This window comes from Oncorhynchus mykiss, chromosome 12, assembly GCF_057628025.1.
Source record: "Oncorhynchus mykiss isolate SJ-2025 chromosome 12, ASM5762802v1, whole genome shotgun sequence".
Lineage (NCBI taxonomy): Eukaryota > Metazoa > Chordata > Actinopteri > Salmoniformes > Salmonidae > Oncorhynchus > Oncorhynchus mykiss.
This window is the reverse complement of record NC_143033.1, coordinates 65,705,333-65,729,343: the sequence shown is the minus strand read 5'-3', so window position 1 is coordinate 65,729,343 and position 24,011 is coordinate 65,705,333. Positions and strand designations below refer to the sequence as shown.

Genomic DNA, 24,011 nt, shown 5'->3' with positions numbered 1-24,011 from the left:
AGTCTTGCACACCCAAATACCATTACTATAAATGCCAAACATTTCCAATCTTACTGAAAAATATATCAGTTGTTGGTTTATCCCTCTGCATTGGTACAGATCTACTACTCACACCCCTCCTCTTTGGATCTCTCCCCCTTGACCCATCTTCCTCTACCTCTTAACTGCCTCAGCATATGACAACTTCTGCACTAACGTTACTCTAACACTGGAAACCTCAACCTGCTTCTCTCGCACGGGACATTTCTGATCCCCAGCTCCATGGGCACCCCTAAATCAAATCAGATCAAATGTATTTATATAGCCCTTCATACATCAGCTGATATATCAAAGTGCTGTACAGAAACCCAGCCTAAAACCCCAAACAGCAAGCAATGCAGGTGTAGAAGCACGGTGGCTAGGAAAAACTCCCTAGAAAGGCCAAAACCTAGGAAGAAACGTAGAGAGGAACCAGGCTATGAGGGGTGGACAGTCATCTTCTGGCTGTGCCAGGTGGAGATTATAACAGGACATGGCCAAGATGTTCAAATGTTCATAAATGACCAGCATGGTCAAATAATAGTAATCACAGTGAACAGGTCAGGGTTCCATATCAGCAGGCAGAACAGTTGAAACTGGAGCAGCAGCACGGCCAGGTGGACTGGGGACAACAAGGAGTCATCATGCCAGGTAGTCCTGAGCCATGGTCCTAGGGGTCAGGTCCTCCGAGAGAGAGAGAGAGAGAGAGAGAGAGAGAGAGAGAGAGAGAGAGAGCGAGAGAGAGAGAGAGAGAGAGAGAGAGAGAGAGAGAGAGAGAGAGAGAGAGAGAGAGAGAGAGAGAGAGAGAGAGAGAGAGAGAGAGAGAGAGAAAGAAAGAAAGAAAGAAAGAAAGAAAGAAAGAAAGAAAGAAAGAAAGAAAGAAAGAAAGAGAGAGAGAAAGAAAGAGAGAATTAGAGAGAGCATACTTAAATTACGTTTTTCCAAGTTGGTTAGGGCATCTCCTTTGTGCATGACACAAGTCCTTTTTCCAACAATTGTTTACAGACAGATTATTTCACTTATAATTCACTGTATCACAATTCCAGTGGGTCAGAAGTTTACATACACTAAGTTGATTGTGCCTTTAAACAGCTTGGAAAATTCCAGAAAATTATGTCATGGCTTTAGAAGCTTCTGATAGACTAATTGGCATAATTAGAGTCAATTGGAGGTGTATCTGTGGATGTATTTCAAGGCCTACCTTCAAACTCAGTGTCTCTTTGCTTGACATCATGGGAAAATCTAAAGAAATCAGCCAAGACCTCAGAAAAAAACATTGTAGACCTCCACAAGTCTGGTTCATCCATGGGAGAAATTTCCAAATGCCTAAAGGTACCACGTTCATCTGTACAAACAATAGTATGCACGTATAAACACCATGGGACCACGTAGCCGTCATATCACTCAGGAAGGAGACACGTTCTGTCTCCTAGAGATTAACGTACTTTGGTGCGAAAAGTGCAAATCAATCCCAGAACAACAGCAAAGGATCTTGTGAAGATGCTGGAGGAAACAGGTACAAAAGTATCTATATCCACAGGAAAACAAGTCCTATATCAACAAAACCTGAAAGGCAGCTCAGCAAGGAAGAACCCACTGCTCCAAAACCGCCATAAAAAAGCCAGACTACAGTTTGCAACTGCACATGGGAACAAAGAATGTACTTTTTGGAGAAATGTCCTCTGGTCTGATCAAACATAAATAGCACTGTTTGTCCATAATGACCATTGCATTGTTTGGAGGGAAAAGGGGGAGGCTTGCAAGCCGAAGAACACCATCCCAACCGTGAAGTACGGGCGTGGCAGCATCATGTTGTGGGGGTGCTTTGGTGCAGGAGGAACTGGTGCACTTCACAAAATAGATGGCATCATGAGGCAGGAAAAGTAACTGGATATATTGAAGCAACATCTTAAGACATCAGTCAGGAAGTTAAAGCTTGGTCGCAAATGGGTCTTCCAAATGGACAATGACCCCAAGCATACTTCCAATGTTGTGGCAAAATGGCTTAAGGACAACAAAGTCAAGGTATTGGAGTGGCCATCACAAAGCCCTGACCTCAATCCTATAGAAAATTTGTAAGCAGAACTGAAAAAGCGTGTGCGAGCAAGGAGGCCAACAAACCTGACTCAGTTACACCAGCTCTGTCAGTAGGAATGGGTCAAAATTCACCCAACTTATTGTGGGAAGCTTGTGGAAGGATACCCAAAACGTTTGACCCAAGTTAAACAATTTAAAGGCAATGCTACCAAATACCAATTGAGTGTATGTAAACTTTTGACCCACTGGGAATGTGATGAAAGAAATAAAATCTTAAATAAATGATTCTCTCTACTACTATTCTGACATTTCACATTCTTCAAATAAAGTAGTGATCTTAACTGACCTAAAACAGGGAATTTTTACTAGGATTAAATGTCAGGAATTGTGAAAAACTGAGTTTAAATATATTTGGATAAGGTGTATGTAAACTTCCGACTTCAACTGTAGGTATTTGTAGGATGACACTTTTTCAATGGATTAGCCTCCAGATGTGACAATGCTAATGTTCTCTGGCAGAGTTCTAGCTCTGGTAAAGGTCATGAATTTAGGTCATGACCAGTTTTAGACCATAAAGGGAGGCCTGAAGTGACTGAAAAGCAGTCTGGAGCTTTTCAACAGCCTGAACCAGAGAAGGAGATTTGAGATTCTTCAAATAGCCACTCTTTGCCTTGATGACAGCTTTGCACACTCTTGGCATTCTTTCAACCAGCTTCACTTGGAATGCTTTTCCAAAAGTCTTGAAGGAGTTCCCACATATGCTTTTTTTATTTTTTATTTAACCTTTATTTAACAAGGCAAGTCAGTTAAGAACAAATTCTTATTTACAATGACGCCCTCCTAAAAGGCAAACGGCCTCCTGCGGGGATGTGGGCAGGGACTAAAAATTAAAATAAATTAAATAAAAAAATAGGACAAAACACACATCACGACAAGAGAGACAACACAACACTACATAAAGAGAGACCTAAAGACAACAACATAGCATGGCAGCAACACAACATGACAACAATATGGCAGCAGCACAACATGGTAGCAGCAAAAATCACGGTACAAACATTGTTGGGCACAGACAAATATGCTGGGCACTTATTGGCTGCTTTTCCTTCACTCTTTGATCCGACTCATCCCAAACCATCTCAATTTGGTTGAGGTCGGGGGTTTGTGGAGACCAGGTCATCTCATGCAGCACCCCAACACTCTCCTTCTTGGTCAAATAGCCCTTACACAGCCTGGAGGTGTGTTGGGTCATTGTCCTGTTGGAAAGCAAATGATCGTCCCACTAAGCCCAAACCAGATGGGATGGCGTATCATTGCAGAATGCTGTGGTAGCCATGCTGGTTAAGTGTGCCTTGAATTCTCAAGAAATCACAGACAGTGTCACCAGCAAAGCACCCCCACACCATAACACCTCCTCCTCCATGCTTTACAGTGGGAAATACACATGCAGTGATCATCCATTCAACTACTCTGCATCTCACAAAGACACGGCAGTTGGAAATAAAAATCTCCAATTTGGACTCCAGACCAAAGGACAAATTTCCACTGGTCTAATGACTATTGCTCGTGTTTCTTGGCCCGAGCAAGTCTCTTCTTATTGTTTGTGTCCTTTAGTAGTGGTTTCTTTGCAGCAATTCAAACATGAAGGCCCGATTCACGCATAGTACTCATCATAGTACTTTTTGCGACTGATGGTTGGCCTGGGTCCAACAGAGATAAACGACGAAGGAACACATTCAAACACGTAAATACATGTATTATTTCTTACTTCAAACGGGCGGCATGTCGGGTGCAAAGTATTATGATTACTGTGAGCATAGTTCCAAGTGTATAAGTGTTGTCTATTTTTCTTTCTCCCTTTTCCTCTCTCTACTCCTCCCTCTTTTGATAAACAAGCAGTCATGTTGGTGTTAGTCCACTAGGGACCTGTTTTCATCGTATTAAGTTTATCATCAATAACCTATACCATGTGTGTGTATCCTGTGTTATCATTTAGTTAGTTAGTAAATAAATAATTTAAATCAATTTGACAGCCTAGGAACATTGGGTAAACTGCCTTGTTCATCAGGGGCAGAACAACATATGCCCTTCTGCTAAAACAAGGTCACAAGGTCACTTAGAACAACCTGGACGTAACATAGTAAATGTAAATCTGGGATACTCCAATTAGTATGATGTGTTTTCTATGGTATGTATTCATTTGTGGAAGTCCATCATCCATTTCGTATGAAATGTTACAAACTGCAATTCGTACAATATGTTACGAATTGGAATTTGTACAAAATGTAAGGAATTTGCAACACATATGATATGTTACGAATTCCAATTTGTTGTGGCTAACGTTAGGTCGGTGGCTAGGTGGCAAATGTTAGCTAGGTGGCTAAAGTTAGCTAGGCTAGGGTTTAGGGGTTAAAGTTAAGGTTAGGATTTAGATTAAACGTTTAAGGTTAGGGGAAAGGTTAGCTAAAATGCTAAAGTTGTCAGTGATGAGTTTCAAACAAGCAAACTTATCCTTTAAGCATGAAACATCATTTAGTCCAAAAGTGATGTCATTTTCACCAAAAAGAAAGAATTATGAAGTATGTCACAGCCCTTTTGTAGCACAATTTTCAGCATAAGTCTACTGTCACTCCCAACAGTCTGAAGAGGCTTTGTCTCATTGCCTCCAAACCTTTGCGCTCATAATGAAAACATTACACTATAAAGTGAGGTTCAGTCTAGAACAGTTGATCAAAGTAACAGAGAGCAGGGCGCATACTTCACGGATTCTATGTCTATGTTGAAGACCCTTACCCACATTTGAAGCAGCTTTATCATTTTTCAACAAACACTGAACCTAGATAGTAGCTATGACAAACTGATTGATAGATCCTGTTTTGGGTTACATATTAGGAAAAAGGTGGTTCTGTTCTCAAACAATTGGAGTAGAGGCACTACCTTACATACTAGGCCAGTACAGACCAGGGGCTGTATAAAGGTATCAAGCCTGTTGTCAGAATAGGATTAGATGTAATGTTATTCAATATGATCTAAAAGACAAAAACTGAAACTAAATCAGCACTGAGACGTTTGATGCATACTGCCCCAGAAGACCTAGTTCTTATGAATACCAATGACGTTTCAACTACAAGGCTGTATTGAGCAATAACCCAGCACCCTGAAAGCACCCTGTCAACATTTGTGGAAGATCAGGTCATGGGAACTGAAGTTGTTAGGAAGGTTACTTTATAACTGTCGTCTTTGATTTTCATTGGCTGTAAAACGTTTTCCACTTCACAGTTTTAGCTTAATAACCTATGTGTGGTTAGATGTATGTAGCTACTGATTTTGTGTAGTTATTTGGAGGCTAATGTGGTCAACTTTGATAGACCATTTGTCAACTACAATATGTCATTTGAAACCGAAAGGTGTATATCAAATACCATTTCTACAAAAGCCAAAATGTCTGTCTCAAGCCTGCGTGAATGGTGGTGACTTTCTGAACTGTTAGAGCTAGATCAAGAGTTTAAGGTAATACAGAAAAATATTGGTATTTGAGTTTGATTGACTATATTGGGCTCACGAGTGGCACAGCGGTCTGAGGCACTGCATATCAGTGCTAGAGGCATCACTACAGACCCTGGTTCGATCCCGGGCTGTTTCACAACCAGCCGTGATCAGGAGTCCCATAGGGCGGCGCACAATTGGATTGTGTGAAGCCCGAGGGGTTTGTGCTGATTGAATGGAAATTGTGACAGCTGGTTAAATGGTGCCCCTTGACAAGGCAAGAGCAAGATGTATGTCAGGAGAAGTGCAGTATTATCAGAAGGGGAGTTACACTCAATGTGATCAAGACAAAGGAGATGATTGTGGACTACAGGAAAAGGAGGACCGAGCACGCCCCCATTCTCATCGACGGGGCTGTAGTGGATCAGTTCCTTGGCGTCAACATCACCAACAAACCAACATGGTCCAAGCACACCAAGACAGTTGTGAAGAGGACACGACAAAACCTATTCCCCCTCAGGAGACTGAAAAGATTTGGCATGGGTCCTCAGATCCTCAAAAGGTTTTACAGCTGCACCATCGAGAGCATCCTGACGTGTTGCATCGCTGCCTGGTATGGCAACTGCTCGGCCTCCGACCGCAAGGCACTACAGAGCGTGTACATCACCGGGGCCAAGCTTCCTGCCATCCAGGACGTCTATACCAGGCGGTGTCAGAGGAAGACCCCAAACATTGTTAAAAAAACTCCTGACACCCTTGTCATAGACTGTTCTCTCTGCTACCGCACAGCAGGAGCGCCAAGTTTAGGTCCAAAAGGCTTCTAACCAGCTTCTACCCCAAAGCCATAAGACTCCTGAACATCTAATCAAATGGCTACCCAGACCATTTACATTGCCCCTCCCCCCCATCTTCTACGCTGCTGCTACTCTCTGTTATTATCTATGCATAGTCACTTTAATAACTCTACCTACATACACATACTACCTCAATTACCTCGACACTGGTGCCCCCACACATTGACTCTGTACCGGTACCCCCTGCATATAGCTCAGCTATTGTTATTTGCTGCTCCTCTTATGTGTTATTCTTATCTCTTCCTTTTTTATGTATTTCCTTAAAACTGCTTTGTTGGTTAAGGGCTTGTAAGTAAGCATTTCACTGTAAGGTTGAATTTGGCGCATTTGACAAATAAAATTTGATTGGATTTGATTTGACTTGGAATATGGAAGAAGAATGGAGGGGAAAAGAGAGGCAGAGGAGGTCTAAGACAGAAAGGGAGGAAGAGGGTGAGCTTGAGTCGGTTAAAAATGGTGGGATAAAACGAGATGGTTTGTTAAAGAAGAATGGTAGAATGTGTAAACAGAGTGAGTTGAAGACAGGAGGAGAAATGGAAGTGAATGAGGGCGAAGTATCGGAGGTGGTTGTATTTTCACCTGTTGTATTTGGCGCATGTGGCTAATAAAATTTGATTTGATTTATTTTGAGTTACAGGGTGTGTTAAGTGGTAGTGTCCCATCCTTTCATGCTGTTGGCCTGAAGTACGACTAAATAGATGCAAATAGTGGAGTATGGTATTTATTTTATTTTTTTTGTGAGTGTAGTGTTAGATGGTAGGGCATTTGTTGTATTTTTTGTTGTATGGTTGTTAATAAAAAATATAAAAAAGCTAAGTATAAGGGAGTTATACTCCAGTCTAGTAGGTGGCGGTAATGCAACATGTACTGGATGCCAACCTGCCGTTAAATCTCATCGAAGAAGAGGGTGGATTTCACTGACGCGGTCCGCTTGGAACAATAAATAGAGCGAACAAGGCTCCTTCTAGTTCACAACTCTGGGAAGACGCATGAAGAATTTTTTGCTTCAACAGTGATTGAACGGAACTCTTCTGCCAGCGCCATATAACATTCCGGATTGATAACGTAACACTTACTTGAACTGTTTTAGTAAAATAATCTAAGAATCTCTATATTTGTACCGTAAATTTTGATATAAAATGAAAATGGAGTCTCAGGTCCGCCAGAACTATCACCACGATTGCGAAGTTGCAATCAATCGGATGATCAACATGGAGATGTTTGCCTCCTATACTTACACTTCAATGGTAAGGAGACTGTAATTGGCTACCAAGAGGAACAGTTTCTTGCTTTATTATTATTATGCCTGGGCTTAAATATTTTTCTGTACGCCTAGGCAACTAACAGCTTTGAGGTAGACGTATCATTCAAATAAAGCTCATAAATATGTCCTTGGACAGAGCGTATCTCCTTGACAGGTTAATTGGCAGGTTAAAAAGTCGGCTAATGATTTTCCGGATCATATTGCTGTGTCAATCATGTTTCGATCCCTCACTAATAGAATGCGTCCTGTTTGACAGTTGTTTCTAAACACACTTTTGTCTTTCCACCCAGGCTTTCTATTTCTCCCGCGACGATGTGGCTCTGCCTGGCTTCGCGCATTTCTTCAAGGAGAACAGCAGCGAGGAGCGGGAGCACGCCGAGAAGCTACTCTCCTTCCAGAACAAGAGAGGTGGACGCATTGTCCTTCAGGACATCAAGGTGAGCACCTGACCGCCGAGAAACACATTTACTTTGTATACTGCGCAACAAAAAAGAACGTAAACATCTTCGTAGAGGGTTCTCTGGTTGAAAAGGTTCTACCTGGAACCAAGTGGTTGATCTATATGTCCTGACTGCTTAGGCCTGAACTAGAGGTTGACCGATTATGATTTTTCAACGCCAATACCGATTTATTGGAGGACCAAAAAAGCCGATATGGTTAATCGGCGGATTAAAAAATAATCATATTTGTAATGACAATTACAATAATACTGAATGAACACTTATTATGACTTAATATAATACATCGAAGTCAATTTAGCCTCAAGTAGATAATGAAACGTGTTCAATTTGGTTTAAATAATGCAAAAACAAAGTGTTGAAGAATGTAAAAGTGCAGTATGTGCTAACGTTTCAGTTCCTTGCTCAGAACATGAGAACATATGAAAGTATATATATATATATATTTATTTATTTTCCCAGGTAAGAAGTTTTAGGTAGTTATTATAGGACTATTTCCCTCTATACCATTTGCATTTCATTAACCTTGTTCTTATAGGCACTTTAGTATTGCCAGTGTAACAGTATACCTTCCGTCCCTCTCCTCGCTCCTCCCTGGGCTCGAACCAGCAACACAAGACAACAGCAACCACATCGAAGCAGCGTTACCCATGCAAGGGGAAACAACCACCCCAAGGCTCAGAGCAAGTGAAGCTTGAAACGCTATTAGCGCGTGCTAACTAGCCAGCCATTTCACTTCGCCAGCCTCATCTCGGGAGTTGATAGGTTTGAAGTCATAAACGGCACAATGCTTGACGCACAACGAAGAGCTGCTGGCAAAACGCACGAAAGTGCTGTTTGAATGAATTTTTACGCTTCTGCCTACCACCGCTCAGTCAGATACTTGTAAGCTCAGTCAGATACTTGTAAGCTCAGTCAGATACTTGTAAGCTCAGTCAGATACTTGTAAGCTCAGTCAGATACTTGTAAGCTCAGTCAGATACTTGTAAGCTCAGTCAGATACTTGTAAGCTCAGTCAGATACTTGTAAGCTCAGTCAGATACTTGTAAGCTCAGTCAGATACTTGTAAGCTCAGTCAGATACTTGTAAGCTCAGTCAGATACTTGTAAGCTCAGTCAGATACTTGTAAGCTCAGTCAGATACTTGTAAGCTCAGTCAGATACTTGTAAGCTCAGTCAGATACTTGTAAGCTCAGTCAGATACTTGTAAGCTCAGTCAGATACTTGTAAGCTCAGTCAGATTATATGCAACACAGGACACGCTAGATAATATCTAGTAATATCATCAACCATGTGTGGTTAACTAATGATTGTGATTGATTCTTTTCTTATAAGATAAGTTTAATGCTAGCTAGCAACTTACCTTGGCTTACTGCATTTGCGTAACAGGAAGTCTCCTTGTGGAGTGCAAGGAGAGAGAGGCAGGTCGTTATTGCGTTGGACTAGTTAACTGTAAGGTTGCAAGATTGGTTCTCCCCAGCTGACAAGGTGAAAATCTATCTACTGCCCCTGAACGAGGCAGTTAACCCACCGTTCCTGGCCGTCATTGAAAATAAGAATGTTTTCTTAACTGACTTGCTTAGTTAAATAAAAGTGTAATTTATTTACAGATTTCCCATTGTAATGAACTTGAAATCGGCACTAATTAATCGGTCGACCTCTAGCCTGAACACACTGCCTCCATTCCGTCATAACCGCTGAACTGAAAGAGCACGAGGGGTGTAACTCAATCTACTCTATCCAAACTCTCCCAATGTTAATATAATATATGCTCACTGCCCAGTTTCAAAAAAAATGTATTGGTCTATTGCACCGAATACAACAGGTGTCGACTTTACAGTGACATGCGTATTTACGAGACCATTCCCAACACTGCAGAGTTAAGGAGATACTTGCTAAATACAGAAGGAAATGGTAACGCAAAGAATAACAAGGTAAAATACAAGAAGTACTGAGACAATGTGCAGGGGTATAAGGTAGTTGACAGTACGCACATGTAGGTAAGGGTTAAAGTGACTTGGCAATCAGTATGTGTGACTATGCTTGTGTGTGGGCTTATGTAGTGTGTCGCGGTAAAGTCTAGTGAGTGCGAATTAAGTGATTCAACACATCTACTCAGACCCCTGTTTGCCTCCAAAACAGCCTGAATTATTTTGGGCATTCTACAAGGGGTCAAATGTTCCATAGGGATGTTGGTCCATGCTGACACGATGGCATCAGGAAGCTGCTGCAGATTGTGCGGCGATATAGTCATGCTGTGAACAGCCCGTTCCATCTCATCCCAAAGATTCTCTATTGGTATGAGGTCTGGGGACTGTGCAGTAAACTGAACTCGCTGTTCCAGGCAATGTTTTTCCACTCAATTGCCCAATGGAGCCACTTGTTAAAAATGATTTAAGCTGATAGGAGTGTAACCCTGTGTGGTTGTCTGCTGCAATGGTCCATCCGTGAGAAGGATTGAGGAGTTGTGTTTTCTGAGCTGGGGTTCTGGAAGCCTTCGGTGTTGCAAGCGCCATTCTCTATCGACTGAGCCCCACCGGACCCATGATGTGCTTCATAAACTCCAGCTTATGTGGTTGTTCATATTGACTGTTAAAATGACTCCAGCTTGATCTTTTTACATTGGTTCCAGTTTGTCAGATTTTGATTTTAACTGTTGACTTTTAATTATGTATAGAAACATCTGCTAGCAGTCCATAACCCTTCTGTGTTCACTGTCCTGTGTAGAAGCCAGATCGTGATGAGTGGGGCAATGGGCTGGAGGCCATGCAGTGTGCTCTGCAGCTGGAGAAGAATGTGAACCAGTCCCTACTGGACCTGCACAAGATTGCCTCTGACAAGGTTGACCCCCATGTAAGTAATATCATCACATAGAATACAGGTACTGTCTCAGGAGATGATCAGGTTGTTGTCGCTCTGCTAACTAATTACACAGGATTGTGTGACCTGCCTCTTCACACGCACACAATAGTCCAGACTCGTGTATGCCACTATACACACACACACACACACAAAATGCAGGTCATGCAGGAGTTAGACAGCTGCAAACACCTCATTATCTACACTTATGCCATTACCACCAGGCTCCTGTGTGTTACTGGATCTACAGTAGTATGTAGTCATTCTCTTGTCTGACCTGTGTTTTCCCTCTTTAGCTGTGTGACTTCCTGGAGACCCATTACCTGAATGAGCAGGTGGAGGCCATTAAGAAGCTGGGTGACCACATCACCAACCTCACCAAGATGGATGCTGTCAAAAACAAGATGGCAGAGTACCTGTTTGACAAGCACACCCTGGGAGGCCAGAGCTAAACTACTTCCATCCCAAGACTACGGCCTTCAGACCAGGACTCCTGGCTTCTCTGATAGATCCTACTGGCTTTGCATTTATAGGGAGGGGAGTGTTAAACTGTTGCAGTGCAACACAGCTGTAGCATTGGTGTTTCTGTTGACAACACTACTGTATTTGAGGCAAGGCATCTTGTAAAACAATAAAGAAATATCACTAAAGGTTGTTTTAAGTGTTGACCTGTAGTAATGGATGTTGTATCAGTCTATTCAGGTTCTTTGCTCCGTCTTACTGAGTATCTTCATACCAGTGATAAATACTGATAATTGGAGACCTCCTAGTGGCTGAGGGTCATAACAATAGAAGTTCAACATGAGGTTTTATAAAGGACATTACGTCTCACCACAGAGGGCACTATTACAAGAAATGTGACAGACACCATGTCAATTAAGTGCCCAACTGTCAACTCTACCATAAAAGTGAAATGGGTAACTACAGTCAATGTAGACCTGAACTCTGCACCTCAACAGGTTATTAGACAGCCTCGAGGTAAATCCATATGCCGTATTTCTCTAGTGATGGGAAGTTCGGCTCTTACTGACAAATTAAATATTGACTAATTTTGTTTCAGTTGGTGATGCCCAATAGTTCTACCAGCAAAAGAACTGAATAATCACAATGCCCCTCGTTCACCATAAAGTGCTTATTGAAGCTGTCATATGGTTGCAAAGCTATTGGTAATTTACCAAAATTACTGAAGTCTTCTGTAATTAACAGGCAGCCTAATTTTGGTTATTTATACTTTAACTGAAAATATTGCCACTTTTCATGTGTCCATATAGTACATGGGTTTAGTGGATATACCAGGTGGTTGAAGGGGAAAATAGCCTGAAGTGTTTGATCAACAATGGCATTCTCAATAATTCTGCCACTCATCCATTTTTCTTTACACAACTGCCACCAACATTTACAACCATGAAATACTGACATGGTAAAATATTTGAGAACATAAAAAAAAAAAGTAATGGTTTTCATTTAGGGTAATATTTTGCAGCTTTGTCATTTGATTTTAAATGTGATAAGGCCACACGGAGGGTTTGAGTTTTGTGATAATCTGAAGTACCCAAATGGCCACTAGATGGCACCTGACTAAGTGACATGTTCCTTGAAATGAACAAACATTTATGGATCCCTTTTACCTGCTTGTCAAGGCAGCAGGTACTCTTCCCGGGGTCCAGCGAAATAAAGGCAGTTCTATACATTAACGTTACAAAACAGATTTCACAACACGTTGACCCTCAGGCCACTACTCTACCACATATCGACAACAAGAAATCCATGTGTGTGTCTATTTTGATTGTTATTGTGTTTTTAAATATTTTACTGCTTGCTTGAGTTACTTGATGTGGAATAGTAGCCATGTCATGGCTCTCTGTAGTACTGCGCACCTCCAATAGTCTGTTCTAAACTTGGGGACTGTGAAGAGACCTGGTGGCATGTCTTCTGGGGTATGCATTGGTGTCTGAGTTGTGCTAGTAGTTTGTGTGTGGCACCTGACCACACAACTGGACAGTAGTCCAGGTGTGACAGTACTAGAGCCTGAAGGACCTACCTTGTTGATAGTTAAGGCAGAGCAGTGCTTTATTATGGACAGACCTCTCCCCATCTTAGCTACTGTTGTATCAATATGTTTTGACCATGACAGTTTACAATCCAGGGTAACTCCAATGAGTTTAGTCTCAACATGTTACATTTCCACATTATTCATTACACGATTTTATTGAGGTTTAGTGTTTAAATTTTAGGTCCCAAATACAATGCCTTTAGTTTTTGAAATTCATGTATTTAGGACTAACTTATTTCTTGCAACCCATTCTGAAACTGACTGCAGCTCTTAAGGTTTGCAGTGATTACACCGGCTGTGTATAGTGTTGAGTCATCAGCATACAGAGACACACAGGCTTCACTCAGTGCCAGTGGCAAGTCATTAGTAAAGATAGAAACAACAAGGGGCCTAGAAAGCTGCTCTGGGGAATGCCTGACTCTACCTAGATTATGTTGGAGAGGATTCCATTAAAGAACACCCTCTGTGTTCTGTTAGACAGGTAACTCTAGATCGACAATATAGCAGGGGATGTAAAGCCATAACACTTATGCTTTTTCCAGCAGCAGATTATGATCAATAACATCAAAAGCTGCAAAGAAGTGTTTAAAACATTTTAAAAAATGTTTCTGAATTAAATAATTATATAGTTTTTACCTTTATTTAACTCGGCAAGTCGGTTAAGAACAACTTCTTATTTACAATGATGGCCTATCCTGGATGACACTGGGTCAATTCTGCACCGCCTTATGGGACTCCCAATCACAGCCAGATGTAATACAGCCTGGATTTGAACCAGGGACTGTAGTGACACCTCTCTCACTGAGATGCAGTGCCGTAGACCGCTGCACCACTCGGGAACCAATTGGACCAGGATCGTCCGGGTTAGGGGAGAGTTTGGTCGGGGTAGGCCGTCATTGTAAAATAAGAATTTGTTCTTTTTTTTATTTAACTAGGCAAAATCTTATTTACAATGACGGCCTATCACGGCCAAATCCTAACCCGGACGGCGCTAGGCCAATTGTGTGCCACCCTGTGGGACTCCCAATCACGGCCGGTTGTGATACAGCCTGGAATCGAACCAAGGTTTGTAGTGACGCCTCTAGCACTGAGAGTTATGTAATGTAATATCCTTCCTGTTTGGCCCTGTCCGGGGGTGTCCTCGGATGGGGCCACAGTGTCTCCTGACCCCTCCTGTCTCAGCCTCCAGTATTTATGCTGCAGTAGTTTATGTGTCGGGGGGCTAGGGTCAGTTTGTTATATCTGGAGTACTTCTCCTGTCCTATTCGGTGTCCTGTGTGAATCTAAGTGTGCGTTCTCTAATTCTCTCCTTCTCTCTCTCGGAGGACCTGAGCCCTAGGACCATGCCCCAGGACTACCTGACATGATGACTCCTTGCTGTCCCCAGTCCACCTGGCTGTGCTGCTGCTCCAGTTTCAACTGTTCTGCCTTATTATTATTCGACCATGCTGGTCATTTATGAACATTTGAACATCTTGGCCATGTTCTGTTATAATCTCCACCCGGCACAGCCAGAAGAGGACTGGCCATCCCACATATGCTCTCTCTAATTCTCTCTTTCTTTCTCTCTCTCGGAGGACCTGAGCCATAGGACCATGCCCCAGGAATACCTGACATGATGACTCCTTGCTGTCCCCAGTCCACCTGACTGTGCTGCTGCTCCAGTTTCAACTATTCTGCCTTATTATTATTCGACCATGCTGGTCATTTATGAACATTTGAACATCTTGACCATGTTTTGTTATAATCTCCACCCGGCACAGCCAGAAGAGGACTGGCCACCCCACATAGCCTGGTTCCTCTCTAGGTTTCTTCCTAGGTTTTGGCCTTTCTAGGGAGTTTTTCCTAGCCACCGTGCTTCTACACCTGCATTGCTTGCTGTTTGGGGTTTTAGGCTGGGTTTCTGTACAGCACTTTGAGATATCAGCTGATGTACGAAGGGCTATATAAATAAATTTGATTTGATTTGATTTAATGTATAACTATTTACAGTATCACTTACTGTTTATAACTTTTTGCGGCTGGTTACATGATGGACCCGGTCGTGACAACTTAACACATGTTCTCTGGGTTGAACATTACTGAAAAGATTTGCATTAAAAAAATTAAGAAAATACTTTGTAAAATGCAATTTAATGCTCTGTTTGCCCTTCTGCTAAAACAAGGTCACTTAGAACAACCTGGACTCAGGGGTAGACGTAACGTAGTAAATGTAAATCTGGGATACTCTAATTAGTATGATATGTTTTGTATGGTATGTTTTCATTTGTGGAAGTCCATCATCCTTTTCGTATAATATGTTACGAACTGCAAATTGTACAATATGTTAGGAATTTGCAATACATATGATATGTTACGAATTCCAATTTGTTGTGGCTAACGGTAGGTCGGTGGCTAGGTGGCTAATGTTAGCTAGGCTAGGGGTTAAAGTTAGGGTTAGGTCTAAGGTTAAGATTAGGATTTAGATTAAAGGTTTAAGGTTAGGGGAAAGGTTACCTAAAATGCTAAAGTTGTCAGTGATGAGTTTCAAACAAGCAAACTTATCCTTTATGTCACGACTTCTGCCGAAGTTGGTTCCTCTCCTTGTTTGGGCGGTGTTCGGCGGTCGACGTCACCGGTCTTCTAGCCATCGCTGATCCATTTTTCATGTTCCATTTGTTTGGTCTTGTTTTAGCACACACCTGGTTTCAATTCCTTAATTACATGTTGTATATTTTCCCTCTGTTTCCCCCATGTCCTTGTCGGGAATTGTTTATTGTAAGTACTTGTGCTATGTTTTACTGGTGCGCTACAGGTTTTGTACCCATGTGTTTGTTGTTTTGTAAGCCATTAGTTTTATAAATTGAACTGCTCCGGCTATTCACCAAGTTCTGCTCTCCTGCGTTTGACTTTCCTGCCACCAGTTAAACACCCCTGAAAGTATTCACGACCCGTCAGGGAGTCAGCAGGAACAGATACCCCTGGTATAGGGGTCGAGGAGCGCATCCAGGAGCAAGCGAAAGTGAACCACCATCTCGGTGCCATCATGGATCAAGTTATCCAGACCCTGGACCGCTGGGAGAGACAGGGAGGTCCTCCAACGCCTTCAACAATGCAAACCGAACCTCCACTATTCACTCCTCCTGCAACCGGTCCCAGTGGGATGCGTCTCGCCCTTCCCGGGGTGTATGATGGGAAGGCGGCATGTTGCCAGGGTTTCCTGTTACAGCTGGACCTATACCTGGACACCGTTTACCCGGCTCCCTCGGGAAGAGAGAGGGTGTCCTCCCTCATCTCGTGCCTCTCAGGGAGACCTCTGGAGTGGACCAGCGCCCACCAGTCAGGCGCGAAAATCTGATATCAACTTTGGAGGGGACAATTACATGAAATTTTCTCAAGAGCAATTCCTGAGGGGGACACCAAAAGTAGAGCTGTAACACAGCCTAATCACTTCTACTGGATAATTGATAGGTACAGTAGTTAACCCTTCAGTAGTTAACTGAAGGGTTGTCCCAACTTGTTCAAATGTTTAAATCATTATAATTCTACTACTAATAATAATAGTTATAGCACTGTTCCTTATCAGTCCAGTATATACCTGGTTAAATAAAGGTGAAATAAAAATTTAAAAAGTTCCCTGGCGACAATTTAGCTTTTGCAACGAGACCATTAAATATATTTTAGACAATGGTAGAAGAGGGTGTAGTTCTGTTCAGTTTATGGCTAACCTTATCGCAGGGACTTTGAAACACGACAGCAGCATGCTGATCTTGGAATAAACTGACGATAGCAAAGATTCCATCTTTGACGACGCCACATAAATGGAATAGGTACTAGCTAGCTTGATAGTCAATGTTTGCTTTAGTTTGCGCGCTAGCTCTGTAAATTCAGCTAGTGTGTGAATCCTGCCAACATTTTAAAAAGAAACATTGATATGGCGCGATTGACTGGATTAACCTCACATCAGTAACGTGCATTGAGTGCCTTTCGGACAGTAGATACGAACCCTCTATTACCTTGCCAGCTAAAGAACTGGCAGTGGATCAAACCATTGTGAAGAAAAGGGCGGGGGGTCGCAATCTTTTGAAACTTAAAAAAGCGCTATTAAGTGTCTATAATCAGCACAAGTACTTTCATTGCGTATTATTAATATTACTGAAATGACATAGTTATGTTTACAGTGATATATTGGGGGGGACAAATCATATTTTCCCAGGATGGGGGGGTCTTGTCTCCCCCGTCCCCCCTGGGATTTCCGCCTATGGTTCCAGTTCGTGCACCATCTGTGGCCGCAGAGGGCACACTGCCGGTCGGTGCCGGGTAGGTTCCTCTGGGAGTCGAGGCAACAGGCAGGGCACTCTGGCGTCACCCCAGGTGAATCTGCACCACTCTCATCCAGAGTCCTCTGTTGTCCAACTGTTTGTACCTGTTTGTTTTCCTGATTTTTCCCCGCATTCCCAGCATAAGGCGCTCGTAGATTCAGGCGCAGCTGGGAATTTTATTGACAGAGCGCTCGCTCTTTGTTTAGCGATCCCCATTATTCCTGTGGTTAGACCTTTCCCAGTTCACGCTCTGGATAGTCGACCATTGGGGTCCGGACTAATCAGGGAAGCCACTATCTCCCTGGCCATGGTGATGCAGGGGAGTCACGAGGAGAGAATCAGTCTCTTTCTCATTGACTCTCCTGCATTTCCCGTGGTACTGGGCCTTCCCTGGTTGGCTTGTCATGACCCCACCATTTCATGGCAACAGAGGGCTCTCACGGGGTGGTCGCGAGAGTGCTCGGGGAGGTGTGTAGGGGTTTCCGTTGGTGCAACTATGGTGGAAAGTCCAGACCAGGTCTCCACTGTGCGCATCCCCCCCGAATATGCCGATTTGGCTCTCGCCTTCTGTAAAAAGAAGACGACTCAATTACCACCCCATCGACAGGGGGATTGTGCGATAAATCTCCAGGTAGACGCTGCACTTCCCAGGAGTCCCGTGTATCCCCTGTCGTAACGGAGATGGTGGCTATGGAGACATATGTCTCCGAATCCCTGCGTCAGGGGTACATTCGGTCCTCCACGTCACCTGTCTCCTCGAGTTTATTTTTTGTGAAGAAGAAGGATGGAGGTCTGCGCCCGTGCATTGATTATTGAGGTCTCTTATCGCCACGGCGATTGAGTCAATGCACGGGGGCGCGCTTCTTCACAAAACTGGATCTCAGGAGCGCATACCACCTGGTGCATATCCGGGAGAGGAAGACGGCGTTTAGTACCACCTCAGAGCATTATGAGTACCTCGTCATGCCGTATGGGTTGATGAATGCTCCATCAGTCTTACAATCCTTTGTAGATTAGATTTTCAGGGACCTGCACGGGCAGGGTGTAGTGGTGCATATCGATGACATTCTGATATACTCCCCTACATGCGCCGAGCATGTGTCTTTGGTGCACAGGGTACTTGGACGACTGTTGGAGCATGACCTGTAAGTCAAGGCTGAGAAATGCCTGTTCTTTCAGCAAGCCGTCTCCTTCCTAGGTTATCGCATTTCCACATCAGGGGTGGAGATGGAAAGTGACCGCATTTCAGCCTTGCGTAATTGGCCGACTCCCACCACGGTAAAGGAGGTGCAGCAATTTTTAGGGTATGCCAATTACTACCGGACCTTTATCCAGGGTTTTGGTCAGGTGGCTGCTCCCATTACCTCACTGCTGAAGGGGGGTCCTGTATGTCTGCAGTGGTCAGTTCTTTTGGGCAACTAAGGGCTCTGTTTATCTCGGCACCCGTGCTGGCCCATCCAGATCCCTCTTTGGCGTTCATAGTGGAGGTGGACGCATCCGAGACTGGGATAGGAGCGGTGCTCTCTCAAGGCAGCTGGGACCATAGTTACCAAGAAAACAATTGGTAACACACTACGCCGTGAAGGACTGAAATCCTGCAGCGCCCGCAAGGTCCCCCTGCTCAAGAAAGCACATATACATGCTCGTCTGAAGTTTGCCAATGAACATCTGAATGATTCAGAGGACAACTGGGTGAACGTGTTGTGTTCAGATGAGACAAAAATGGAGCTCTTTGGCATCAACTCAACTCGCTGTGTTTGGAGGAGGCCCCAAGAACACCATCCCCACCGTCAAACATGGAGGTGGAAACATTATGCTTTGGGGGTGTTTTTCTGCTAAGGGGACAGGACAACTTCACCGCATCAAAGGGGCCATGTACCATCAAATCTTGGGTGAGAACCTCCTTCCCTCAGCCAGGGCATTGAAAATGGGTCGTGGATGGGTATTCCAGCATGACAATGACCCAAAACACACGGCCAAGGCAACAAAGGAGTGGCTCAAGAAGAAGCACATTAAGGTCCTGGAGTGGCCTAGCCAGTCTCCAGACCTTAATCCCATAGAAAATCTGTGGAGGGAGCTGAAGGTTCGAGTTGCCAAACGTCAGCCTCGAAACCTTAATGACTTGGAGAAGATCTGCAAAGAGGAGTGGGACAAAATCCCTCCTGAGAAGTGTGCAAACCTGGTGGCCAACTACAAGAAACGTCTGACCTCTGATTGCCAACAAGGGTTTTGCCACCAAGTACTAAGTCATGTTTTGCAGAGGGGTCAAATACTTATTTCCCTCATTAAAATGCAAATCAATTTATAAAATTTTTGACATGCGTTTTTCTGGATTTTTGTTGTTGTTATTCTGTCTCACTGTTCAAATAAACCTACCATTAAAATTATAGACTGATCATTTCTGTGTCAGTGGGCAAACATACAAAATTAGCAGGGGATCAAATACTTTTTTCCCCTCACTGTATGTAGCTACTGATTTTGGTGTAGTTATTTGGAGGCTAATGTGATCAACTTTGATAGACCGTTTGTCAACTACTGTCACGCCCTGACCATAGAGAGACTTTTTATTCTCTATTTTGGTTAGGTCAGGGTGTGACTAGGGTGGGTGATCTAGTGTGTGTATTTCTATGTTGGCCTGGTATGGTTCCCAATCAGAGGCAGCTGTTTATCGTTGTCTCTGATTGGGGATAATATTTAGGCAGCCATTTACCTACTGTGTTTTGTGGGATCTTGTTTATGTGTAGTTGCCTGTGAGCACTTCATGTTCTTCACGTTTCGTTCGTTCGTTCTTTATTGTTTTTGTGCATTTCATTCATTAAACATGTGGAACCCATATCACGCTGCGCTTTGGTCCGAATGTTGTTACGACGATCATGACAGAAAATCCCACCACACCAGAACCAAGCAGCGTGCCCAGAAGGAGAAGGTATCCTGGACTTGGGAGGAGATCTTGGATGGGAAGGGATCCTGGATTTGGGAGGAAATCCTGGTAGGACAGGATCGCCTTCCTTGGCGGCAGACGCAAGGAGAGAAGGGAGGACAGCGACGACACCGGGGTTCGCGGCCACATAGAAAGCCCAAAAGACAGACCAATTTTTTGGGGGGGGGGCCACACGGGGTGGTCGGCGGAGCCGAGGAGTGAACCAGAGCCAGTCTGGGAGAGGATGGAGAAATTGGAGGAGAGTGAATGGAGAGAGTCAGAGACTGTCAGGGAGCTGATGGAGAAATTGGAGGAGAGAAAAATGAGAGAGTTGTTGTGTTGGTGTATGATGCACAACATTCACCCTAAGGAGCGTGTTATCTGTTTGATGCCACCCGAGTCAGCTCTCTGTACTCGTCTTGAGGAGAGTGCTAGCAATCTGGTAAAAACTGTGCCTGCTCCATGCACCAGGTCTCCAGTACGCCTCCACAGCCCAGTACGTCCTGTGCCAGCTCTCCGCACTCGCCTTGAGGAGCGTGTCATATGTCCGGTACCATGTGTGCCTGCCCCCCAGCACCTGGTCTCCAGTGCGCCTCCACAGCCCAGTACGTTCTGTCCTAGCTCCCCGCACTCACCGTGCAAAGGTTGTCATCTGTTCGGTACCAGTTGTGCCGGCTCCACGCACCAGGTCTCCAGTGCGCCTCCACAGCCCAGTACGTTCTGTCCTAGCTCCCCGCACTCACCGTGCAAAGGTTGTCACCAGTCCGGTACCACCTGTGCCGGCTCCACGCACTAGGCCTCCAGTGTGCCTTCCCAGTCCGGTACGTCCTGTGTCTCCTCCTCGCACTTGCCCTGAAGAGTGCCACCAGTCCGGTGGCGCCTGCGCCAGCTCCACACACCAGGCCTCCAGTGTTCCTCTCCAGTCCAGCTCCATGGCCGGAGCCTTCTTCTGCGCCGATGCCAAGTCCAGGCACGGTGTCCAGTCCAGCTCCATGGCAGGAGCCTTCCTCTGCGATGGTGCCCAGTCCAGGCACGGCGTCCAGTCCCGCTCCATGGCAGGAGCCTTCCTCTGCGCCGGTGCCCAGTCCGGGCACGGCGTCCAGTCCCGCTCCATGGCAGGAGCCTTCCTCTGCGCCGATGTCCAGTCCGGGCACGGCGTCCGGTCCCGCTCCATGGCAGGAGCCTTCCTCTGCACCGATGTCCAGTCCGGGCACGGAGTCCGGTCCCGCTCCATGGCGGGAGCCTTCCTCTGCGCCGGTGCCCAGTCCGGCCGGGTGCGGCGTTCAACCCAGCTCCATGGCCTGGGTCCGGACCCATGGTCCCACACCAGAGCCGCCACCGATGCTGGCGGATTCGCGAGCGGAGTGGGTACTTCACCCCGCACCGGAGCGGGGTTTTCATTATGTTTTCATTATAACATCCTCTTAACTTTTATTAGCACCATAAAATAGACATACATTTTCATATGCCACCCATCATTATTCCCACCTATTCGGATGATGAAATATATTGTCCCAAGGTCCATTTGTTTGATGTTCTGTATTTTTGGGCAGTAGATTCTCCCTAATGCACAAGGACATTCCGATCTCTCGCATTAGAGACCAGAAAGGAGTTGGTCTGCAGCCTTAGTTTACAACGGACGTGAGGTCATAAAACCCCCCCCACCTCCATACCTCTCCTCCTCTGCGGGAGGTAGAGATATCTCTGTAGAGCTGATCCTCACAGGCCTGTCATGACAACGTGTACCAAATGTTGTTATAATAGAAATATTCTTGACTGATTTATGTACCAGACCACACCCACGTGAATGTTTATTGGCCAGTAGCATCCATGTTGTTTTAGGTACTAGTCTAGACCTTTGTCCAAGTTTTGTGCAGATCGGTCATTCGGTGCCAGAAGAGTAGTGTTGTAAGTGTTTATCAAATTCAAAATGGCAGACAATCCATCAGGGTGGACCTTATGGGTCACGGAGTCAAATTTGTTCCTTGTGAGGAGATTGATGTGTGTACCAAATTTCATGAGTTTTGGTCAAATGGGGGGAAGGGCGTGACCTTTGATTTTTTTGCATTTGCAATCTCTTGTTATAGCGCCACCATGTGGCCAATCTGTGTAATTTTGTAAATGTCAGACCACTATTGCAAGACACATCATTCATACAAGTTTCATCAAAATTGGCCAGTGCTGTCTGATATCGCATGACCTAACATACTAACAGACGAAAACAAATCCACAGTCTCCTCCCCGGTTTCATTGTGGAGAACAAGGCTGCATGGGATTTCTGTTAATGCGACTCCGTGTAGTCAATGGCAATGTCCACTTTAGTTATAATGCCAGTTCTACCAACACACAATTCCACCTCTCACTCCGCCAAAACAACCGCTATATGAATGTCAGCTAAAGCTAATCTGATTGAAGGGCCCAAAAGCTAAACACGCATGATTGCAGTGCCTGAATCACATGTCACTGAACACGGATGGGCGAAAAGTAAGCAGGTCCAGATAAAGGCTGAAGACAGCCATGTCAGGTATGCTATAAGGCTAATGCTATAATAAAGCATTAGGCCTGGCAATGACCAGAATGTGGGAAAGGCACTGCCCTTGTAGCATACAATTCTAACAGTAAATGATGCACTATCAGCACAAAAATGAAATGAGAGATGGCCATCAGACTAGGGTGTCTGCATGTAGCCTCAGCATTAAGTACATAGAGGATGAGGGCTCAGAAACCAACGGTTCAGATGAAACTCAGAGTTGCAGACACAAACAGGTGCACCTGGCACCTACTACCATGCCAAGTCATGTGAAATCCATAGATTAGGGCTTAATTTATTTCAATTGTGTCACGTTCTGACCATAGTTCCTTTGTTTTTGTCTTTGTTTTAGTATGGTCAGGGCGTGAGTTGGGGTGGGCAGTCTATGATCTTTTTTCTATGATTTGGGATTTCTGTGTTTGGCCTGGTATGGTTCTCAATCAGATGCAGCTGTCAATCGTTGTCCCTGATTGAGGACCATACTTAGGCAGCCTGTTTTCACCCTTGAGTTGTGGGTGATTAATTTTCTGTTTCAGTGTTTGCACCATTCGGGACTGTTTCAGTTTTCATTTTGATTCTCTTGTTCTTTTGTATTCGTTCTCATTAAATTACATTATGGATACATACCACGCTGCATTTTGGTCCTCTGATCCTTCCTACTACTACTACTCCTCCTCCTCCTCCTCAGAAGAGAAAAGCCGTTACAGATTGACTGATTTCCTTATACAAACCAACTTAGTAAAATATTTTAAATTGTTGCATGCTGCGTTTATATTTTTGTTCAGTATAATAAGCAGGCTCAGGTAGAGCCTGAAGCTAGCCTTAGCCATGGCAGGTATGCTATAAGACTATGATAAAGCACTAGGCCTGGAAATGACCACATTGTGGGAAAGGCACTGCCCTTGTATAATACAATTATAACCGTAAAGGATGCACTATCAACACAATAATGAAATGTGAGACAATGCCATCAGACTAGGGTGCCTGCATGTAGCCTCAGCATTAAATTCATAGCAGCTGAGGACTCAGACAAACTCCAGCTAGCTGTTTTTACATGGTCCCAGGTCATGCCGGATTTAGCGACAAACAGTTTAAATTCATCACGGTATACAATTGAGGTAAAGAAATATATTCATGACCTCCTGCAAGTTACACACATGCCAGTCATACAATCACTTCCAGAAAAAAGCAATCTCATGATGGCCTACTCCTTAAAAAGAGAGCACAAGATA

General features: G+C 44.2%; 1 protein-coding gene across 1 annotated transcript; it reads left to right on the top strand.

Moving 5' to 3' along the window:
• The first annotated feature begins 7,276 nt into the window (after positions 1-7,276).
• On the top strand, positions 7,277-11,625 carry LOC110537941 (ferritin, middle subunit). The gene is made up of 4 exons (XM_021624417.3): positions 7,277-7,642; positions 7,950-8,096; positions 10,844-10,969; positions 11,272-11,625. The coding sequence occupies exons 1-4, from the start codon at positions 7,535-7,537 to the stop codon at positions 11,425-11,427; spliced, it is 537 nt and encodes a 178-aa protein (XP_021480092.3). The 5' UTR covers positions 7,277-7,534; the 3' UTR covers positions 11,428-11,625.
• Positions 11,626-24,011: the final 12,386 nt, after the last annotated feature.

Excerpts from the sequence above, each read along its gene's own strand:
- LOC110537941 (XM_021624417.3), top strand. The coding sequence starts at position 7,535 with ATGAAAATGGAGTCTCAGGTCCGCCAGAACTATCACCACGATTGCGAA. Across the intron at positions 7,643-7,949 it reads CCTATACTTACACTTCAATG|GCTTTCTATTTCTCCCGCGA; the intron begins GTAAGGAGACTG and ends CTTTCCACCCAG. Across the intron at positions 10,970-11,271 it reads CTGACAAGGTTGACCCCCAT|CTGTGTGACTTCCTGGAGAC; the intron begins GTAAGTAATATC and ends TTCCCTCTTTAG.